Genomic DNA, 23,297 nt, shown 5'->3' on the forward strand with positions numbered 1-23,297 from the left:
CTTCTCCCTTTATTGCACTTTCTGGGGACAGACAGTGATGAAGATTTATCTTTTTAAGCTGTAGTTTATGGGCTGGATCTTTTATTCCATTAGAGTGGTTTAGTCCTTCCATTGTTTTCAATTTGCTTTATCAACTAGACTGAGTGTGAATTAAAAGGCTTTTGGGGGGTGGGGGGGAAGGCATTTGTGAATGAACTAATGGAAGTTACTTCCATGGTCACAGTTATTTTCATCAGAGAAGAATGCCCCAATTAGGCCATCAACTGCTTCTGAGCCACATTCGTTGCAGTGAAATCTAAATGTTTATTGTACTATATGGCAAGTTCTCCATCCCACTCCCAGCAAATCTAGACATATTCATCAATCCTTTCAAGCAGCTGGCTGGATGCCTGAGGGTAGAGATCTTCTGTTCCAGGACTTCTTACATATGGATAAGATGATCAGCAGCAAGCTTAATGAAAGATTACTAGGGTTTTCGTACTGCTATACTTAGGCTGGGCACATGAAGTTAAGTTCAAGATGGCACCTCTTTACAAACATAATCTTCTGAGAGGGCCTGTGAAGGAAATACCATTCCACTTTAATTCTTATGCCAGATATACTGGAAATTCATCACTGGCACCTGCATTGCTTCTGCCTTCTCCAGCCACAACAACAATGTAACTTGGAGAAACACAGCAACATATGGAAGTATTGAGCAGCCTGAAAAGAACCTAGTGCATTTCATATGGATTTTTCAGTGCAGTAAAAATAGACAAAATGAACAAAAGCAAAGATAGAAAATTAAAAAATAGAGAAAAAGAAAGTAAATAAGAAAAAGAAAAAAACACAGTTATGCCTTCTGCCCTTCTTTCTATTGAGTAATTATCATCTTAACCTTTTCCCCAACTTCTTTGTCTCTCTTTAATCCCCAAATCCCAAAAACATCAATTCAATTTTTTTCTTCTTTCAACAAAAAGTCCATATAATGTTTCTAGCCTTTCAAAAAATTCATCATTTTTTTTCTCTGACCAGACTGGTCAGCTTCACCATTTCTGCAAATTCCGTCAATTTTATAATCCAATCTTCCCCTGTAGGTATTTCACCACTTTTCCAACATTTTGCATTCAATAATATTGCCAGAGTTACCATATACAATATTAATTTCCCATATTTCTTTTATAATTCCTTGTCCATAAAACCCAGTAGGAATAATCCAGACCCTAGTACATTTCGATCTATCCTGTGAGTCAGAAACAGACGCCTGGAATACAAGATGAAACCTGACATAATTCTAGGCAGCCACATTAAAATGTGTTCACAAATGCTCATATCTCTCCTCAAAAGCTACTCCAGAAAGTTGGGGGCCTTTCAAAAACATGTGGGATGTCAGGCAACATTAAATGTTAAAGTCTAGATAATAGCATATATGCTAACGTATGTTCAGAAAACCTTAATAAAAATAGAATTATTCAAACACCTGGATAAGTTTCTTTCAAAAATATGAAATAAGCAGGGAAAGAAAAGTACAAAAGCATCTGACATATTTGCCACTGTGCTTTCTGTTATCCTTGTATTTTCAACCATATTCTTGAAAATACCATTAGTGGAATTCTACAGTTCTGCCAGAGAGTCTCAAGAGGCCACAACTTGTCTTAGCCACAGCATGTTGAACATGTCAGAAGGAAGCCAGAGGATGAACAAAATAACAGTGGCTTGTTTGGCCAATTCTAGGTTTGTTCCTCTTCCTTATTCACTTTTGTACCTCTGAAGACTAATTAGAAGCTTGGAATGGGGATAAAGCCAACCAAGTATAAGCCAATAAATAACTAACAAACAATGCATCTCTATTCATGCATCAGGCCAGGTCACAGCTGAAACTGCAGCAAATCACAATTGCAAGCTGTTCTTTACTGATCCATATTTAAACAATAGTTTATTGACCCCACTCCCACATTCATGGTAAGCCAGAGAAATAAGCGACATATGAATCCAAGAATCATTACTTGTTAATTCTGTATTGAACTAAGAGCCAAGAGAGTAAAGTACTTGTAAGGTGAATAAGTACTTCATGTTATCTTAAATTCATTTTCCAACTGCTCATTTGTGTGTTATGGATTAAACATTAATCTCAATACTGAACTGTAACTCTGATTCATCTAACTGCTTACTAAATTACACGTTTGCACTGAGACTCAGGTCTAGGCAACAGAAAGGTCACTAGCCTCCCAGTTGATCATCATGATAGGATTTGGTGAATCTCCAAGGAACAAAACTGGAAAGCAGCAACCAAGAATGCTCCAGAGAACTCTTGGCATTCAAAGTCAGGTGAACAAAAGCTACCAAAAAGAAGTTTATCTTAAAGGATTAGAGAGGCTAGAGTGGAACCCAAGAAGAAAGCCAGGTTCCTCATGCAAGTTGACCTTGATTTAAAGGTCAAATCAGCATCACAAAAATTGGATAGTTTATACAATATTTTGATACAAAAAACAATGGCAAACTGAATTTCTTGAATGGTGGTACATCCTGCATACTAGAATATTTTCTAAGATAAATATTCATCATAAAGAACAAGGATCGACATCTTATTTCAGTACTGATAATGAACAATGCCCTCCTTTGCATCTGAGGGAAGAGGCTAATTTAAGGAATACAAAACAAGTTGTGATGGCACACTAAACTCTGTCTTCCAAAATCTCTCACTAGCTATCACTCCTTGCCTCTTCTTCTGCCTCAGTTGGCTACTCCACTTTGGCTAGCAGAAGAACCACAAAATGATACACAAGAATTCAAGCATAAATGGCACACATGAGGCATGACTTCGGAAGCTATTTTCTTTGCTTTTGCCAAACATACTGTATATCCACTGTAGTTTGAAACAACAATTTTTATCTCTTGCAGTGCAACCAGAAGTGACTTTTAGTGCGTGATTTAAGAAGGAACAGTAGTGGCAGCTGGAAAAACATGAATGTAAAAAAAGAAAGAAAAAAGGCATATTTGAGTATATCAGAGGATATTGGTGGACTTGAGCTGTAACTCCTAGTACTGTATTCCTATTATTAAGAACTTGCCTGCAGCAAGAGAATACAACCATGGCAGGGCTCTAAAAGAGCAGAAAGATAGCATATAAAAAGATGGAGTTTATTCATTTATATATCTTTAACAGAATAAATACATGAAAATAACGAAGGAACAAACTCCAATATTGGTATGTGCAGCTAGCATAGATGAGAACTGATTTTTGCCAGAGATAGATTCTTATGACACTTGTTCATGGGATTACAATCACTTGTTTTAACAAATAAACATTCCATCATTTCCAGTATCTTAAGAACTTCTCCACAGCATCTTGCACAATTAAGGAAAGAAAAAAATGGTTTAGTTTCTTGCTCCAGGCAGGTAAAAATTGCATACCAATAGGAAAGGCTATTCTCCAGCAACTGAGAAGGAAGCTGGTCTCTAAATGTGCAACCTACTTGCTGAAACCTTGAAAAGCACTGCTTCCATTTGATGAAGGTTTTGCCTGCAGGTCAAAAAGGGAAGGAGAAAGCAATTATAGTTGTACTGCCAAGACATGAAAAAACATAGAACAGCTTCCTGGGTTATCAAATAACTTCTTGAAATGAAGTAAGAGTCATTAGTTTTGTACACCTTTGATAGACTGTCAAACCAGACAGTTTCCATTGAAGGTGGTAATTCTACAGCTTCCTAGGGAAAATTGGTTCCATGAGCCAACCATAAAGTGCAACTTTTCTATTTATTTCACAGGAAATACAATAGGGATCATGAATTTATTTTGTTCTGTTTTGCTAATGGAATTGTTTAGTCAGTGAAATGAGGGGTGGGCATATTTTTTTCCTTTCTGTTCCAGCCCATAATTTGCTCTCAAAACTTCTCTGGAAGGTAGGGACATTCCCAGAAGCAAACTGGGAAGGGTGTGGAGGAAATCTTTTCATGAAAATATAGTTCTGTTTGCACAGTGATGGATTTTAGGCAAGCACTCCAAGCATATTCGAAACAAAATGGAGCCATTTACATAGATTATATCATCTAACAAATGATGACAGACCTCATATTGTTTGTTTAAATATCTGGATTGAGGGAAAGTAGATTATCCTACCTTAACAGAGAATTCCAGGCAGTTGTATGGATTAAATGTATTAAATCCTTTAATTTTAAATCCCAAAGAAAGTTTAGTCCTTGATAAATCAGTGTGAGCTTCTTAGTTACTCAGTGACACTTGATACTATCAACATACCAAGGTATTACCAAGCTGACTCTCCAGATGCTATTGGAATGGTCATGGAACACTAAAACTGAATTGGAGTTCAACAATATCTAGACAGCCACACAGAGCAAATTTGTGTATTATAGAAAGTAACTACTCACACTAATCACTCACACTATTTATCTAGAGCAACATCTCATGTGTTACATGTTCAAAACATTGTTCTTCTGTCTCTGAAGGAGATTCTGGAATGCTGGAAATGCCTCTGTGATGTTGGTAGTTGACACTATGCCCATCTATAGCATGCCTTCTCCCTGTACTTCAAGAAGCTTTGCATCTTGCCACTACTCCATATCTGGTTGTGACAATTATGCTAACACAATGCAATCCAAAGGCTACACTGGCTTACTGGCACTGTAATAATAATTGTACAGCATCCTAAATACTCTTTGGCCAGAGTCATACATTGGATTAGGTCCATTGTTTGTTTAAATACGGTTTGCTGAACAAGTCCTAACTGGCCAGATTCACCGTCATTACCTAAACAACAATAGTTTACAAACCACAATGGCTAAGGTTCATGAAACCCGGTAAAGCAAATCAAACTATCTACTTTAAGGTTGGGGTAATATTAAGTGTCACTCCAACTGGATGAAAGGCAGGATGTAAATCTAATGAATGAATGAATGAATGAAACAGAGGTATCTATACGATGCATTCAATATACATAGGTCAAAATACAGTAAAACTCTCAATTCTAGTGCTTCAGATTACAAATAGGGAATATTGCATCTCTCAGAAGAAAAAAATCTGCATGTAAATCAAAATATCCACCCCCTGACCCCTGCCCAAAGTCCTCTAGCCAAGCCTAACACTTTGGGGGAGGCAAAAAGGAATGAATGTATTTTTCAGATGACTCTCCCTTCAAAAACCTGCCCAATGGGTTGCCCTTACATTAACAAACTTAAAAGCACCCTTTGGCTCCAGATAACATTTAATGATGCAGCTCATTACAAAGAGGCTGTCACGTTCACTGTTTCAATGTACAGTATACATCGTAATGTTTCACATGCCATGGTGCTGACGCGCGTTTCTGTTTGGAAGGGAGCTGCTGTGAAACCTTGTACCAAGCTCTGTATCTGTGTTCATTACAATGGAATGTGTTTGGGTTATGTTCTCTGTTCAAGGCCTTTTCCCGCAGACCATCAGAAACTGTTAGGAGCACCTGGGATTGTGAACTTGGGAAGATTCTACGGGGGGAGGGATCTCATTTGCACCGAGGGTTTTTAGTTTGCATTTGGCACGCTTTTATCCTTCTCAGCTCTCTCTGTGATCCTGCATACTATTCTTTAATAAATCAGATATCTTTGAATTCCTGCTCATGAGTCTGATAGTGTTTAAGAATAGGCAACCATTACATAAAGCTGAGAATCACCAAAGTTGTACCGTTAGCTCCTACCAAGATTAGTTTCTTGTGAGGGAAAATAGTTAATGATGGCCGAGTCCAAGCTCACGACCGGGGGACTTGAGGAGACGGCTAGCTTGATGCCCGAGTCGATGGTCAAGAGTGGAGAACTGAGCCTCACCCCAAAACCTTCAGATTTCCGGGAGGAATCGAGCTCCAGTCCTGAGGTGGAGGAATCTGATGATGGGGGAGAACCAGAGCAACCGGCACCCAGGGAATCGCCCACAGAGTTGATCACCTGGGATGAAATGGGCGAACCCCAGCCCGGGATGTCCCAGGAGTCCTGGAAGTATCGGTTCCCGCTGACCCCAGAAGTAGAATCTACCATGGTATCAACAGAGAGACAGCCTAACACGTGAGGGAGGGAGGAATCTCAAACTCCTGAAAGGCTAAGAGTGGTGGAGGCCAAAATAGAATCGATGGAGTACATGTTAAGAAACCTGTCTCTGTCATCGGGGGACCAGGGGAGGCGCGGAGGAGATCCCAGCTTCACGCAACCATCCCCCATCCTCCCACCTGGATTGCTGGCGGAGCGGGGCCGGAGACAGCTCCGGGATGAATCTCCACCCTGCAGGGCTCAACCACCAGTGTCCCCACCCCGAAGAGGGAGAACTACTGTAACCTGGGGCCCAACCACTCAGGCAGCCGCCGATTCCACTCCAACAGGAGTGGGGGTGAGAGACTTTTCTGTCAAGTTTGATGGGGATCCAACCAAGTTATCTTTCTTTCTAACTAATGCTAAAAGTTACATGAGGCAGTTTGGAGCATACTTCCCTTCCGAAGAGGCTAAGATAACTGCCTTTGCCACCAAGTTGAAGGGTCGAGCAGCTGACTGGTATGTTAATTAAGTGAGGCTGACTCCCCTGCACTTGATTATTTCAAGGACTTCATTGGGGCATTAAAGCTGCATTTTGAGGATCCTCTGGCCAAGGCAAGAGCTAAGAAGGCGCTGAAGGATCTTACCCAGGGCCAACTGTCTGTAGCTGATTACGTCCTGGAGTTTAAGGCTTTAGCTGGGAAAATGCCCGACTGGTCTCAGTCAACCTTAATAGAACGGTTTAAAGAGGGACTCAACTGGGACGTCCTACAGTGGGCGTTGGGTAGAGACGACCCAGAGTCATTGTACGAATGGATCTGTCTGGCCGGCAAGGCTGAGCATGCTCAGCATACCTTCATGCAAGCTAGAAGATCTGAAAGACCACCCGCCACCATGAGGGGACCCCGAAGTGCTGCGACTGCTCCCCGGCCAAGCTGTAGAGCCTGGGATGAGGAGAGAGATCGGCGCTATGCGAGGGGTCAGTGTCTCCGATGCGGAAAGGAAGGGCATTGAGCAGCTGATTGCCCAAAAGCCAAGGCTGGAGATCAAGCGGGAAAGCCACCAGCCAAATCACCCCCCCCTCGCAGCGGATGACAGCAGCCAAGGGCACAGCCGATGCTGAGGAAGTATTCTACTTCTCGGGAGAGGCTGAAGACAACTCTAAGGAGGTGGCAGGAAACGCCAGCCACCTGCCATGAAGAGTGCCTGTGGGCAGGTGGAGGAGGATGGGTGCGAGGATGCTATGGTGAGTGCAGGCTGTCCCACTTTAGCAGTAAAAGTGAAATTGGGTTCCCGCACAAAAACTACAGAGGTCTGGGCTTTGGTTGACTCTGGGTGTTCCAGGTGTCTAATTCACCCTGATCTGGTTGCTGCTTTGGACCTGCCTATCTTCCCCCTCCAACAGCCTTTGATCTTCACACAGCTGGATGGGTCAACGGCGGGGGGGGGGCAGCAACCCATTTCACTGGAACTGTCGCAATGCAAATGGGCAGCCACCGTGAGACTTTCGTAGTAGCACCTGTTGGCAATCCCTTGGTAATTCTGGGGATCCCCTGGTTGACCTATCAAAGCCCATATATAAACTGGGAAGACAGAACAGTGACTTTTAAAGATGGGTTTTACCAAGCCCCTACAGTGGAGAGAGCTGCACGTGTGGGGGGTGGAAGGGCTGCGACCACCACGCCGCGCCCTATCTTGGCACATTTAGAAGGCTTGCCCGATCGATACCAAGACTTTGCAGACATTTTTGGGGAAATGGAAGCAGATCAGCTACCTCTCCATCGGAAAACTGACTGTGCAATAGAGTTGGTTCCCAATGCTCAATTGCCCAAGCGAAAAATTTATCCAATGACTCAGAAGGAGCTTGAGGCATTACGGGACTTTATTGACAAAAATCTGTCAAGGGGGTTTATTGAACCTGCAAATTCCCCAGTTGGGGCCCCTGTGCTATTCCGGGAAAAGAAAGATGGCACGCTTCGACTCTGTACGGACTATCGAGGGTTAAATTCCGTCTCAATTCTCAACAAGTGCCCTCTTCTGCTCATGAAGGACATGTTAGCTCATTTGTCTAAGGGCAAGATTTTCTCCAAGCTCGATCTTCGTGAAGCCTATTTCTGCATCCGCATACGAGCTGGGGATGAGTGGAAAACCGCTTTTAATTGCCCATTGGGTTCACTTCAGTACAAAGTTCTCCCTTTTGGGTTGGCAGGGGTGCCTGGAGTCTTCATGCAATTGATTAATGAAGTATTACATGATCATTTCTTTAAAGGGGTCCTGGTTTATTTAGATGATGTTCTCATTTACACTGAAACCGAGGAGGAACATGAACACCTCCTCAAACAGGTGTTAAGCAAGCTTAGAAATGCCAAACTCTATGCCAAACTTTCCAAATGTGAGTTTCACAAAACCCAACTTGACTATCTGGGCTATAGGGTGTCTGACAAGGGCATTGAAATGGACCCTGCAAAAATTCAGGCGATTTTAAGTTGGGAACGTCCCCGCACCCGGAGGCAATTGCAAAGTTTCCTCGGGTTCAGTAATTACTACCGCCAATTTATCCAGGGGTTCGCTGAGATTGCTTTGCCCCTCACTGATTTACTCCGTACCAAGGGCTTGGGGGAGACACACAAAGTAAAAAACCCTGGGGCAGTGCTGAATTGGACGCCTGAATGCCAGGCAGCATTTGAGAAGTTAAAAACCCTCTTCACTGCTGAGCCTATTCTACAGCACCCTGATCCTGAACGCCCCTTTGTGGTCCAAGCTGATGCTTCTGACTCCTCAGTTGGGGCTATACTGTTACAGAGAGATTCTGAAAATCACTCAAGACCCTGCGCTTATCTGTCCAGAAAATTTTCTGAAACCAAACGCCGGTGGCATGTTTGGGAAAAGGAGGTGTTTGCTGTAAAAGAGGCCAACATTGCAAGTGAGAGGCTATTTTGCCTCCTCCTATCTCTAAAGCCCTACTTCAGGTTCACATTCCCCAAGGTGAATGAACTTCTTGATTCACAAGGTCATCTAATTTGTAATCTCATTATTGTTTCAAATAGACATCTTGCTCAGTCTGTCTAGTCTAGCCATTTATTATGGGGATTATGCAGCTGCAGTTGAGAAAGCTGCAGCAATGTGATACCCAGATCCCTGAAATCAGATTTGCCTGGGAAAATCTCTATGATGACCCAAAGTAGCAGGATCCTTCCATTAGCACGTAGATTTCTACTGCAGCAAACATCATATAAACAGACTGGCAAAGACCTAGAGAGCTATCAAAGCTCCAATAAATCCAGCAACTTGTTTATTTACACATAAAGCTACTAAGTAATCTCCTATGAAACAGGCCTGACACACCCAAAGTTTATTAATACTAAAGGAGGTTACCTACCAAGTTGCTATCTTGGCTGCCTATCTAAAAATATTCCTTCTTACTTTGTTTTGCAAATATCGTAAATAGTGAGGACTCGTGGCTGTTTCAGTCCAAGGACTAGGCCATGGAAACAAAACTAATTCAGAACACAACTCCCTAAATTAGCCTGTTCCACTAGGCTACATGCAGCCCTCTTTTTCTATGGCCCATGACAAAACTCTGTAACCTTGATGTGAAAATATGACTTCTTTTAATTGATGAAAAAGAGAATCTATACAGATCGGGCAGGAAGTTTGGGGGCACCATTTTGTCTCAACACTATACCTGTCCACAATCAGTTCTCTTCAGGTTTTAGTCTCCGATTTTTCACTCACTCAAATATCAAAACTCCCTCACGACTTAATGAAGTAAGTACAGTATCATATGCCCAGCTCCAAATTTCTAATTTTGATTCTTTAACAGAGGTAAAGAAAGAAGAGGCTGAACTGAGCAGAAGAAAAATTTTATAGTTGTTCTAAGTAGCTGTCTTTACTTCTGCTTGTAGGTAAACAGAAATTATTTGCAGGTCAGTGGTGCTGCCAAGTTCCACCAACTCATTACTTAAAACTTCATATAGTGGAATAAAATTTGCAGAATAAATCCCTAGATAAATTATTCTGAGGCACCAAGCCCTGTTATCACAGCATCTTTAACATTAATGTGTGCTGAACAGGCAGGGAAGATATACAGGAGGCAGATAGTTTGATACCTAACCTGCATGCCAAGAGGAAGCAATAGCTGTTTTTTTAGTACATATGTTTACAACTCAGAAGAACTTCAAAATACTTACAGTAGTGACTCAAGAGTTACTAAGAAGAGGGTGGGGGCATAGAAGTGTGGCTGACATATCCAGGAATCTGAATCCCCAAACCTAAGGCACAAACCTAATCACACTAAGGCAGCCCAAACTGATGACTGAAAAACATTGGCCACTTATCAAAATTATTTGTTCACCCCTGCTGATAATTGTCCTGCCCAACAAGTTACCGGAAGAAAAGCAGAATACGTAATGCTCCTACATGCCTGATAATCAGCCATACTAAGCTCCTCTGATTAAACAGAAGTCGGTTACACACACACTGTACAACACAATTTTTTTCTGAGCCACAGAGCTAACAGACATCCTGGTTGCACCTGTATTCACTGCTGATCAAATTCCACATAACAAACAAACCCTGAAATTTGGCACAACTTCCAGATTTCTGCCCTACTTTATCCTTTATTGTGAAAGTATCAGTATTTTATTTCTCATGACACCTGTTTATATGAATTCTTCAAGCAGCTGAGAAAAAGGCTCCAGTCCATAAATAGCCAGACGGTACCTGAGTCAGTCTTGACTCCTGACAACTGCCTGGACAAGTCCCTGCATTTTTCTTGGCAAGATTTCAGAAGTGGTGTGCCCTTGCCTGCTTCCTAGGGCTGAGATAGAGTGACTGGGCCAAGGTCACCCAGCTGGCTTCATACCTAAGGTGGGACTAGAACTCTTGGTCTCCTGGTTTCTAGCCTGTTGCCTAACCACTACACCAGACTGGCTCTATCCAAGCCCATAAAAGCTTATTTTATTATATGGGTTTTTTATATTCCACGAAACATTTCTGCAAAAAATCTGTAAGACAGAAACACACACATACACATCTGACTTCACTGAAAGAATTCTGAAATGGTGGATGGGGTTATTCATTTATTCCATTTAGTATTTCAAGGCACCAGCTATTCCTGATTAGAGGATCAACAAATAAAGAGTTTGTCTCAATTTTCTCATAAGATATTAAATCTCAAGGGACCATTGCTACCTTTCACATTTGTCAAATGATAAATGATGATTCACTACAGTAGAGAATGGATAGAATTGTATATCGTTGCTTCATATATAAAAAAAGATGATAACAAGATCCATGATGCTCTACAAAACTTCACATATTTTGAAAATGTTTGCAAACTAAGCTGGAACACAGATGCAAATTAGGAATAAAAGCTACTGATCTGGAAAAAAAATCCATTGCTGCAGTTCAGTAATTTCTGAAAGGAAGGGTTCAAGTATCAGTAAAGGTAAAGTTTTCCCTTGACATTAAGTCCAGTCGTGTCCGACTCTAGGGGGTGGTGCACATCTCCGTTTCAAAGCCAAAGAGCCGGCATTTGTCTGTAGACACTTCCGTGGTCATGTGGCCAGCATGACTAAACGGAATGCTATTACCTGCCTGCCAAAGCAGTACCTATTAATCTACTCACATTTGCATGTTTTTGAACTGCTAGGTTGGCAGGAGCTGGGACTAGCAACGGGAGCTCACCCCGTCACGCAGATTCAAACCGCCGACCTACCAGTCGGCAAGCTCAGCAGATCAGTGGTTTAACCCGCATCAAACCATTGGGAAAACTGAGATCAGTATGACTTCGTTCATACAGTATGGTAATCATTATTTTGCAAAGCAAATTCCTCAAATTCCAAAAGCTGCATCATACATTAGAGCCAATGATGTAGCCCTGTGTACAAGAACTATCAAATGACTTTTACTGCTAGTTAGGCACATAACTATCGGTAAAAAAAAAAAAAGAAAAAAAAAAGAATAAGAATTTGAACCTGTCTACCATTACAATTATATAGGTTTAAACAATGGACCAGCACACACTGCCCCCAAACTCCCTAACTGATATTGCCATTTGACAGCACTGGCCTAGATTACAGCCTACATAGGAATGTTAGACAACACCCATAAAAATGTCAGACTAGGTTAGTCTAATGGGTTACTATGCAGGAAATTCATTTTTTTTTGGTCCAAGTATTTCTAATCAACACCCGCCTGCTATTATTTGCCCTTGCCTTCTTCCTAGGGCTGAGAGAGTGTAACTGGCCCAAGGTCACCCAGCTGGCTTTCTGCCTCAGGTGGGACTAGAATTTACAGTCTCCCATTTTCTAGCCAAGTGTCTTAACCACTGCACTAAACTGGTTCCCATACCATTTAAATACACTTTTAAAAACGGCATGTTATTTGCTACAACATCCTGGAAATTGGACTGGTGGCTAAATACACAAGATAGTGACCGTTGTATGATGAAGTTGACCTTAAGCTCATTTCAAAAGCTTATGATTTGGTTCATATATCACACTAAATCACATTGAAATGTAATCATGATTTGCCAAACATGCCATAGCCTGTTCAAACATATTATGCAGATACAATTATTGCTAAAATACCATCATTGAATATATTTTTTGAAGTTTCATACAACCAGATTACAGTTTTGTAAATAGAGAGCTTCCATCCAGCACTGTAACTTTGCCCAAAACAAAAGACAGTAGAAGTCTGCAAATAAAGCAAAGGTGAAGACCCTGTTGCCTACAGTTATTATTAAAACTTCAACTCCCAGCATCCTTCATCTTAATTATAATAAAGTTATAATCCAGTTATTCAAAGAGTGCCTTCCTCAATTAAATCACAGCAAAGACGGAAATACATTAACAAACACACACATTAATTTTTCATATCCACTTTTTATATCAAATATTTTAGAAAGTTTTTAAATTACAAAATGAAGATCTCTCTTCTATGTTTGTACATCTGCTTCTGAGCCATCAACACCTTTGTGTCGTTAAAACTATGTGCCTCAATGGACTTGGCTCAGTCTTACTCCCGTAGTGTTTCATACTAGCGTGTAAAGATATTACAGCACTCTGTAAAGTGGAAGGCTCTGCAGAGAAAAGTTTCTGTGGTTAAATAACAATTCCTTTAATAGGACGTCATTCTTTCCCTTCCAAGCCCATATTTATCTTGAATACTTGGTTTAAAAAGAAAAAAATAGGTAATATACTGATTGAGATACTAAGCTCTCTACTTTAGAGTGGGTTTGACAATGCTATAGTGTTAAAAAACTGGAACTCTGAACAGTGCCCGGAATTGTTTGTATTTTTAATTTTTTTAATTGAGTGTTTTACAGAAATGTTGCGTCTCAGTAGTTCCAGATTTATTCAAGGGAAGGGGGAGGGGAGGAGGAGATAATGTGTTACAGTGGTTAAGGTGCTGGATGGGCCCTGTGGAGACCTAGGCCCTGGTCTACCCTCAACACAGAAGATCCCTGGTGAGCTTTGGATGAGTCATTCTCAGTCCATCCTGAAGCCTGCTAGTATGGGGGTAAAATGAAGGGATATCCCTATAGAAACGGTCTTGAGCTCTTGGAGGACTGGCAGACTGTAAGACAGACAGACAGATGAATTGGAGGTGCTAAATTAAGCTGGTACTCCCTTAAAACTCACAGGAGTGTGTTCTGTCTTAGTTTCCTTCCCTCCTCATTGTTTCGACTCAACCCTTATCATTTGGGAACCAAGTGAGGTACACAAAGTACTTCTGCTACTCTCAATGGGAGCAACAGTCCTCTGTCTATCAAACTAGTGGGGATCCAAATGACATTCTGTAAATTTGATCCAAAATGGCAACTTCCATCCCATGAAACTGATTTTTGATCCCCCAGAAAATTGCAGCATATATTCCAGAAAAACACTTACCTGGAAAACTCCTACGAATTCTGTCCAGTGTTGTGCAAATATTTTATAAGGACCAAAAGTGCTGTACTTACAGACAAAGTAAGATGAATCTCCACATGATTGCAGTTTTTGGAAAGCCTTTTTCTAAGTGCTCTCACTGCATCTTTGGGTCTGTGGTTAGAAGAAATAAAATCAGAAAACATACTGATAATTCACTAAAATAATACATATATTTTACTGCTCTTATAATGGTAGCTGGAAATAGGGAATCAGTGTTGCTGAAAGGAAAAAACCAAAGAGGAAAATTAAATCAAGACTGGAATAAAGCAAAGTGGCCACCTCAGTGACAAAGATGAGTTAGGTGCTAAGAGAATGAAATTTCTCATTTCACTATAGAGGTTTGTACTATAGATGGTTGATTTCCAACATTAGCATGACTTGCTGTCTTAGATTATTTGTATTTGGTAAATGTTAGTTCATAGTTGACTGCATAGCACCCCTATTGCAAAAGGTTGGATAATCTACAGTTTGAGACAGTGGGTAAGCTTTGCCCTCACTGAAATGGTTTCCCAAGCTCAGTGCACTGTTTCTGTCTACAGCAGAAGTGGGAACCCTATAGCCTTCTCAAAATGATGAACTCCAACTCCCATCAGCCCCAGATGCTGTAGCATGGCTAACAGTCAGCGCTATAAGGTGCTTCCCCTAGAGGCATGGAAAATAATAATCTTATCAAAATGAGAGAAAGCAAAATAAAACAATAAAATATTATATTCAGAGTCACACAGAGACAGGCTCTGAATCTACTCCCTCCTTCTAGTAGCCTCCAGAGTTCTTAACCACCGAAAATCCACCCTGCTTCTATCTGCATATCCCTACCCTTTAATCTGTATTATCTTGGCCAAAATAGTGTGACAATACCAACAATGACAACATAGATGAATTAACATTTACCAAATACAAATAATCTAAGACAGCAAGTCATGCTGATGTTGGAAATCAACCATCTATTGTACAAACATCTGTATTGGAACGAGAAATTTCATCTACAATTTCCTTCCAACATTCCTTTATGTTCCCTATCTAACCCTTCAGCGTACTTCATTACTAAGTAGATTCAACACCAACGGCATCAGTTAAAGCATGCTCTGTTATCAGTCTATTAAATAACCTAATTTCAAAAAAATCTACTCAAGGTAATTGCATATAGGTTTGTAGCTGTAGTATATCAGTGACTGAGTTTAATATCATGCTTGGCCAGCATTGTTTAACCATGGCTTGTTAAATACGATACAATTAGCTGGTTTCACAAAACATGTTAAGGCAAGCCACAAGCCATGACTTAAAACCGTACTGACTGGCTTTTTATAAATACTAAGCCACATGTGGCTTATCATGATGTATGTACCAGGCCAATATCACCCAGCACAACTAAGAAATACAGTACATTAATTGGATTTTAGCTATTTCCACATTTGCAATAGATTAACTTGTTTGAGGGAAGGGAGGAAGGAAAGATCGATTCTTCTCTTCTCTGAGCCAAATACTGATAATACAAAATTACTCTGTGCAAGACCAGGGGTGTTAACATCAGGATCCTGGGTCACTTCCAGTCTAATTAAGGGAAGGTTCAAAGCAATCAAGGCAGACAGGCTAGCAGACAAACAACTGAACTCCACCTCGTAGAAGGCTGTACTATGTTATCTGTGTGCTTTGCATCTGCTCATACATTCATGAAAAGGAAGAAAAGAAAATTTGGTTACAAATTTTGCAATGAAAAGTGAAGACATTCCCACCCCCAATACCATTTTTAAAAAGAATGTAGAAGATCTAGTGTTGAGTCAAACAAGATAATTGGGGCTCATCCCCCTTATCTATCACATGACCACCATCTAGCCCAGTGTCCATGCTGACTGGGGAATTCTGGGAGTTGAAGTCCATATATCTTAAAGTTGCCAAGGTTGAAAAATACTGATCTAGTCCAATGTTTTGATTCCCCCAGTAATAGCCCTCCAAACCTTTCCACAGGCAAAAAACCTGTGTTCTTCTGGTATCCTGTCAGATAGATGCCTCTGCCTAGGGAGGTTCTGCATAGGGAGGTTGTCTTTAGTTTTCAGGGCCTTCTCTAGAAGGTCAGGAGAGAACAAACAGAGGAGCTTCTTTGGATGGTGAAGTTTTGAAGAAATACAGCTGAGGAAAGGTGTAGCAGCCATGGGTTAACATGGCATGTCAAAAAAAAAGGGGGGGGGCTTGTGGAACAGAGAAGCCTCTGTGTGGCTCAGAGCTCCCACCCCCATTGCACAGGGCAAAAGACCCAGCATGCTGGGGGTTTTGTTTGGTTCTTTTGCATTTTGGAGGGTATATTTCTGGCTCATCTTTCAATCAGAAGCTGAACATGGCATATGTAGCAGTCCTCCTTCCTATTTTCTGCAAAACAACAACCCTGTGAGGTAGACTGGGCTGAGAAACAGCTTCCATGACTGAGGTTGTGAGTGAAACCTGGGTCTCCCCACTCCTAATCCAATATCTTCACCATTACTCCATACTGGCTCATTCAAGGGATTACATTTTATTTTTAGAAGATGAAATGGCCTGCTTAAGCCTCATGGAAACTTAAGGTGCCAACAACTGCCTCCAAATTAGGCCGACTTCAGGCCCTGCTTACTTTTGAAAGACGGCCTTCAAATGCTGCACAAAGCCTTGCATGGCTGTCAAGCCACTTCTGATTGCATGGCACAAAAGGAAAAGCATGTCTTTAGAGCCTTCCCCTTCCTGGGGTGAAATTTCTCTGGCATTTGGTTTTTCAATGCATTGTAAACTGGCACATTCTGCTGCTCCTGGTGACTCTTAGCTTTATGGTGGATATCTTTGTTGCTCATCTAGATTAAAGGATAATGACACTACCCAACTGTTAAATGACCAGCCTTTAGTCACATAATTTCATAGAGAAGTATTTTCTGTTATATATATAAAAAACAGTAAAGTGTTTACAACATGCAGCCATTACCCTAATGGTTATGGCATCCACATCAAGCAATTATATTGTTCTGGTCAGCAACTCAAAGCACCAAATGCTGAACTGGGTATGGGCTGGAGGGCTGATAAACACTGGCTATTCTCACTGACTGACACACAAGCCAAACCAAAACTCATAATCTTTCCCTGTGAACATGGCTTCTCTTAGCCAAGCCCACAGATGTCCACGGTTACACAGACCCAAGTAAAGTTGGAAAGTTTCAGGGGGCAAAAAGCTCACAAAGGTTTGTTTGTTTTCTTCCCCTCTCTAAAAGCTGAACAAGCAAGTAAACAAAAACCCACATCACTTGGGGCATCCTCCCTCAACCCTGTTTCCTCCAGGTACTCTGATTGGCAGCTCCCATCAATCCTAATTAATGTAGGATTAATTAGGCAGAAGGTATACCTCGCCAAGTGGAAGACATAAAGACTCTTTCAGAGGAGTAACATAAAGCCCTTCATGGCATCGGGCCTGGTTATCTGAGGGACTGCCTATCTCCAATTGGTACTGCTTGGTACATTCTTACACAATGGGTGTGCTCCAGGTCCCCTCTATTAAATGTTGTCACCTTATGGGACAGAGGAAGCGTGACTTGTCTGCTGCAGCCCCCATCTTCTGCAACAGCATCCCCCAGAGACAGGAATGACGCCCATTCCCCTGGGGTTCTGGAAGGCCCTTAAAACCTGGCTCTGTTTCCAGGCCTGAGGTTAATGTGATTATCCGATGTATTTGTGGGGGGCCTGTCATATCTATATGGTTTAATATTTTCGTTGTTTTAGTCCGGGTTGCCTGTTTATGATTGTTTTTAACCATTTTTATTGTTTCTGGATTTTGTAAGCCACCCAGAATATAATTGAGTGGGTGTCTATAACAAATTTAATAAATTAAAGTAAATTAAATTAAACTGAGATACCTTTCAAAACAATGTGCCAATTTTCTTTGCATGGCTGGAAATTGCTTAGAAGGTAAGTCTGAAGGCTGTAGCACTGACAGCAATAACACTGCTATTGCCTTTGGCTGGGTTATACTGTTTTACTATGAGTTGCTGTTTTTTGTTGATTTGGTTTGGGCTTTGTTGCTGTTGCGTTGTTGCTGTTGGGTTTTTTTTTTTTTTTTTAGTAAGCCATCCAGGAAACACTTTGAAAAAGAAGAACAGGTTCTACTGCAAAAGTATAAATAAAATGCCATGGCTGCAGTCCAGAGAATAATCCCTACTGAACACACCAAAACCCATCCCAGAAAAATATACCCAGGGTTAGCAGTTTCAATAAGCAACCCTTCTAAGTGCATACAAACATCAACCTATGTCTTAATGTGTATACAGGAGGGAGCAGTAAAAGACAAAGCTTATTTTATTCCAATTTTGCTTTGAGCAAAATTTTCTCTTTGAAGTAAAGATTCTCCCAGACTGTTGTCTTCAAAATACGTTGGACTATAACTCTCTTTGGCCAAGGTGGCTAAATATACAGGAGTTATAACCCAACACATCTAGAGCACACCTAGTTAGAGAAGACTAATTTGATTCTTTTTCTCTACTGAGAGAAAATGGCCAAGAGATACCACTGTATGCGTGCTTAAATATAATGGAAACAGAAGAGTTATGTTCAAAAATTATGGAAGGAACCAGATATGAAGCCCTTGGTAGCTCATTCAAGATTCCAGCCACTGTGTTTATTGCTACTTTGTACACTGAGCTATATCACAGATAACACATTTCTGGACTTCCAGAGCTGCTGAACTACCATTCCCAGTAGTCTCAATGATCATGGCTAATGGTAAGCAATGCTAGTAACTGTAGGTTAGCACTTTCATGAGAGTTTCCCAACACAGCAGCAACCTCCATAACAAGTCACAATAACGATATGTCCCATCATCCTGCAAATGGTGCAATTCTGTAATGACGTGACATCTGATGCAAGGACAAGTGCATCAACTGTGCAACGATGTCAGTACACATTTGCCTCCATTCTTGCATTACATGCAATAGGTTAAAATCGTTTCACTTTTTTGCATGTTGGCAAAAGAGGTACCTATCACTTCAAGCAAATCAGAATACATATGCAGCCACCCTACACAGCAGTAGGATGAACATCCAACTATGGTGCATGCCTGGGGGAGTTTTGAATACTTTTTAGAACTCTTTTGAATACTAGTGAAAGACAGCCTTGTCCCACCCATAAAAGAGAGTTATGGTACAATGTGAAAAGTCAATTTGATCTAGTATTGTAGTTCTTAAACAAAGAATCTCAGGATATATATAGAATTACATGCTCAAAACAACATGCTGCTTGTTTGCAAAGTTACACACCTCAAATAAGATGTTTTCTGCTAGATGCCCTGCAATTCCCACATCAGAGGTTTCCTGGAAATACAGCGAATGGACTAAGCATCGGCACGGATTTCATGTAGCCGAGCAAACACTCTTTCTCAGGCAAACCCGCATCTCAGGGTTGCTCTGAAGACAATGTGTTTCTCTGCGTTCTTTGAAGGCAGGACACCAATGTTATTAATAACTATCACCAAAAGAAATTGACTTGTATAAGTCTTGCTCATTCCCATTTTTTTTCTAGGCCTGTTAATTCAGCAAACATCCTCTCTGCCCAGAGGTTCCAGATCAGTTTATTTAACGAGTATATGGGATTTCATCCTGAATCACATTCAGCAAAAAGTATGCTTAAAATAATCTTAAACATCTCTAAATCTCTAATCGCCCAGAGTCACTCTCTAAGTGAGATGGGTAGTGAATAAATTTTTTTATATAAACAAACAAACAAATAAATTAATCCCAGTTTTCCTCATTGTTTCACTTGCAGTTTGAATGAATATTCAGGGGTAAGAATAGCTACTATTGCTTACACCCATTCAAGTGCCAGAAACCAATGAAGTCACTAAACAAGTTTGCAGGATCCTATAGTGAATTACCCATTACAGGGCTGCTTTACTTACCATGTTTTCAAAATGTACACTGTGGTTAACGTACAGCCACATTTAATAAACATGTACACAACAAATATGAGTTTTCACTGGAGGCAGGATAGAAGAACACCTACCAGGAAGCTTGTTTATTATTTATTTATTTATTTGCTAGCATTTATATTCTGCCCAGCTCCAGGGACTCTGGGCAATTCACATTCAAATCCAATTAATGAAATAACGATTATCATAATATAACAAACATAGCAATATGTGTGCCAATTTTCAAACCAGTCCCTTCTTGTTGTCTGTGACAAAAAATGACAAGATGAAGATTTCACAGCATGGAAAGAACCTTTTGCTTGTGATTTATGTCAATCAAGTCCACTTAAAGGCAAGCTAGAGGGACTGAGTGAAAGGTGGCAGCCCCTAGCATACCTTGGAACAGATGCAGAAGTCCCCAACAACTTCATATAAAGCTGAAATGGGTAACCAACAAACTCCACATGGCCTGGTCGGCAGACTTTTTTTTTTCCTGGTCCCCCAAATCTCTTCCCAGATCATACAACCAGAATTGTGGCACAATCCTTTTAAGGATTATGTAGTTAAAAAAAAAGAAAGTTTCCTGAAAGGTTTTAACATATATCTATTTTACTTCTCCTCAAATTCCTCCAAAGTCAAAACAAAACAAAAAAGGTCAAACATTTCTGTCCACCTCTCAGGTGCATGCTCCCCCCCAACATAAAGTTTTCCCAATTGCTGAAGAGTTAAATGATGCAAAGAAAAATGCAGCAATTGATGAAGAAAAACTGTCATTCTCTGAACTCACTGCTAAAGATTAAACACTCGTCTTACCAGGAAATAATTTTTCAAAGAACATCAACCAGCTTACCCTTCCTCAGTCATGTTGATAATGTCACAGATATGCATAAACTGGCCCCATTCTTCAGTCTGCAAGGTTCCAAAAGTAGCTCTTTCTGCCAAAAGAAAGATCGGGCTCACAGTTAAAAAGCTAGACAATTAGGAACAAATTGTCATTTTAGATTATCAAAGTAGGATGTTTAGATTTAGAAGATGGCTTTTCCAAAATTATTACAGTAAAAATGAGAGAACGGCCAAATATCAATCTAGTAAATAAATACATATCTGACAGCCAATTTTTAAATTTAGGAAATTTAGCTAACTCTAACAGATTGTATTTGGTGGAGTTTCAACATGGTGTGATGGCTGAAAGATGCCTCCCAATGGCATTAAGGGAGCCATCAGGTAACAACAAGGGAGCATCCAAGAAGGGGAGCCTAAAGCCCTCCAGATGCTATTGAACCTTAAGTACCATCAACCTTAGTCAACAACGTCTGGATGGTCACCCATTGCTCTGTAGGATGCAGGAACACCAGCAGACCTCAATGCTATATTCATAGTTTTTGCACTGAAAGGGGAGGTTTCAGCAAGTGCTGCTGGTTGCCTCTTTTGGACACCTGTTGTGGTTAAGAATTCTTGCAGACTGCAAAGTTCAGAAAGCATGGATGATGCAACTTGGACAAGTTCTGAATCTCAGTTGCTGACTAAAGTTTCCTGTAAATAATCTTATCAAATATGTAAACTGTCAGTGCTTTCTTCCTGTCACTTTCTTCATCTGCTAATTCTTCCAAGCTCACCAAGAGTTCAAATGCTCTGTAGCGTTAGGTTGCCCTTAATGGATGGATGGGTTTCAGCTACTGCACTTCGTTTTTATTCATGGTGCAGCAATGTAATTTTCCGTGGCAAAGTCCACCGCCAGGAAGCAATGGATAATAGCTTGGGATTCTACCTTGAGTGACCAGAAATGAGCTCCCGTAGGAATCCAATGAGTTCCCGTGGGAATCCAGGCTAGGGGCAAAGAACTACCCCCCCACACACACCCCGATACAGAAATTCAAGAGCCTCACGCGCCTAGTCTGGTCCAGTCCTAATTGGAAAATGCCAGGAATCCAAGCGAGATCACTGGTGTACAGCACAGCTGATTTTCCACTAAGCCAGAGGTTCCCGATTGAGCCGCTAAATTCAGAGACGGCCCCGGCCGACGCGAAGAGAACGCGCCACCCGCTAGGCGCCGCTTACCGATCAGACGGCCCACGGGGGTGCCGAAGGCATCCTTCTGGCTCTTTCCAAAAGCCATGCTTGCGCCCGAGTTTCCAGACGCGCTCGGGAGACCAGTAGCTTCCTTCGCCCGGCGTTCCCAGCCTCCTCCCTGGCAGCTCACGCTGACGCCTCACTCCTCTGCTCCCGTGGCTGCCCCGTCGGGGATCGCCGCCGAGTGCCCTTTCTGAAGGCGGGAGGGAGGAGCTCCGCGACTGCCCTCCAGGTGCTCGCCCGGCCTCGCGTCCCACAGGCTCCGCGTCGGGGATCACGTGCCGCGCGGGCAGGGACAGGATCAGACCTGTCCCGGCTTGGAAATCAGCGTCGAGACGAGAGGCAGACGCGGGACGGCGGTCTCCCGGGATGCGCCTGGTCAGACGCTCCGCGGTCCGCTCACCCCGCTTCGCTCGGGGGACGGCACGCGGCCGAGAAGCGGCTTTTGCTCCCTGGCTTTTTCCAAGCGGTGTCGATTTGCAACTTCTGCGATTGGTCGAGGGTGCTTTCATCACCCGGGGTGGTGCTTCCTTTTTGAAGCGGGCGGGAGACGATTTGGTATCCCACAACCACACACTCCCCTCCTGTTATGGTCCCAAACGTGAGCTTTAAGTCCTGGAAAACTCGAGGTAATAAACGTCTGTTTCGAGTCGAGCTCCTCTTCTGGTAACTTTGTGGACGCCTCCAGCATGCATCACACTGAAGCAATTTTCCCAGGCTTTACTTTTTTTGGGTGCAGATGATTGTCGCTGGAAATAAAAGCACAGTAGCCTCTATACATTACCCATACAGTAAATCGGTAACCATTATCTCGGCAGACACGAATCTCTGTAACGTGGGAATGATAAAAACGCAGTCAGGACACAATCTAGGTTATTTTTCTCCCCTTAGCCTTTCTTTAAACAGCGTTTTGGGGCTGCTGGGCACATTCGGAATTTCGAGTGTGTAATGCGGGCACATCAGCAAAATGGATGCTACGGGGAGTATACTGCCTGTGATGAAGAGTTGCCATGGTGGGCTTGGTGGTTTCCAAAACAACTAAAAAGTAAACTGGTGAAGTTGCTCTTTACCACCCTCTCTAGCCTAGTCGGTCTCACTTCAATTTCATTTTTCGGATCAAGTGGATGTAGCTTGAAACAAAGCACAGGACCCCCACCCCTTACTGCAGGGGGTCCAGGACTCTTCCTTGGAATCAGATTTGATGCCAGGCATCAATGCTTTTAGTAAATTATATGCAGATGTACATATAAAAATGCTTTATAATTAGAAGACTCTTTTTTCAAACTACAGGTTATCTATTTATTTATTATCAAACTGATTGTATTCTTTTCATGATAATCCGTAATCTACCTGGGGGTAGCAGGAAACAAAATGGGATGTAAATCCCCTGTTAA

At 41.7% G+C, this 23,297-nt stretch overlaps 1 protein-coding gene across 1 annotated transcript in view; it reads right to left on the bottom strand.

Moving 5' to 3' along the window:
• TOM1L1 (target of myb1 like 1 membrane trafficking protein) overlaps positions 1-22,082 on the bottom strand; it is a 46,582-nt gene extending 24,500 nt beyond the window's left edge. The window contains exons 1-3 of the mRNA XM_063293603.1: positions 21,892-22,082; positions 20,684-20,768; positions 13,958-14,036 (exon numbers count right to left, since the gene is read on the bottom strand). Of these exons, the coding sequence (XP_063149673.1) occupies positions 13,958-14,036; positions 20,684-20,768; positions 21,892-21,949 (222 nt within the window). The 5' untranslated portion in view covers positions 21,950-22,082. The remainder of the gene's footprint in view (positions 1-13,957; positions 14,037-20,683; positions 20,769-21,891) is intronic.
• Between the last annotated feature and the right edge of the window lie 1,215 nt (positions 22,083-23,297).

The sequence above is a fragment of the Candoia aspera genome, chromosome 2 (genome assembly GCF_035149785.1).
Source record: "Candoia aspera isolate rCanAsp1 chromosome 2, rCanAsp1.hap2, whole genome shotgun sequence".
Lineage (NCBI taxonomy): Eukaryota > Metazoa > Chordata > Lepidosauria > Squamata > Boidae > Candoia > Candoia aspera.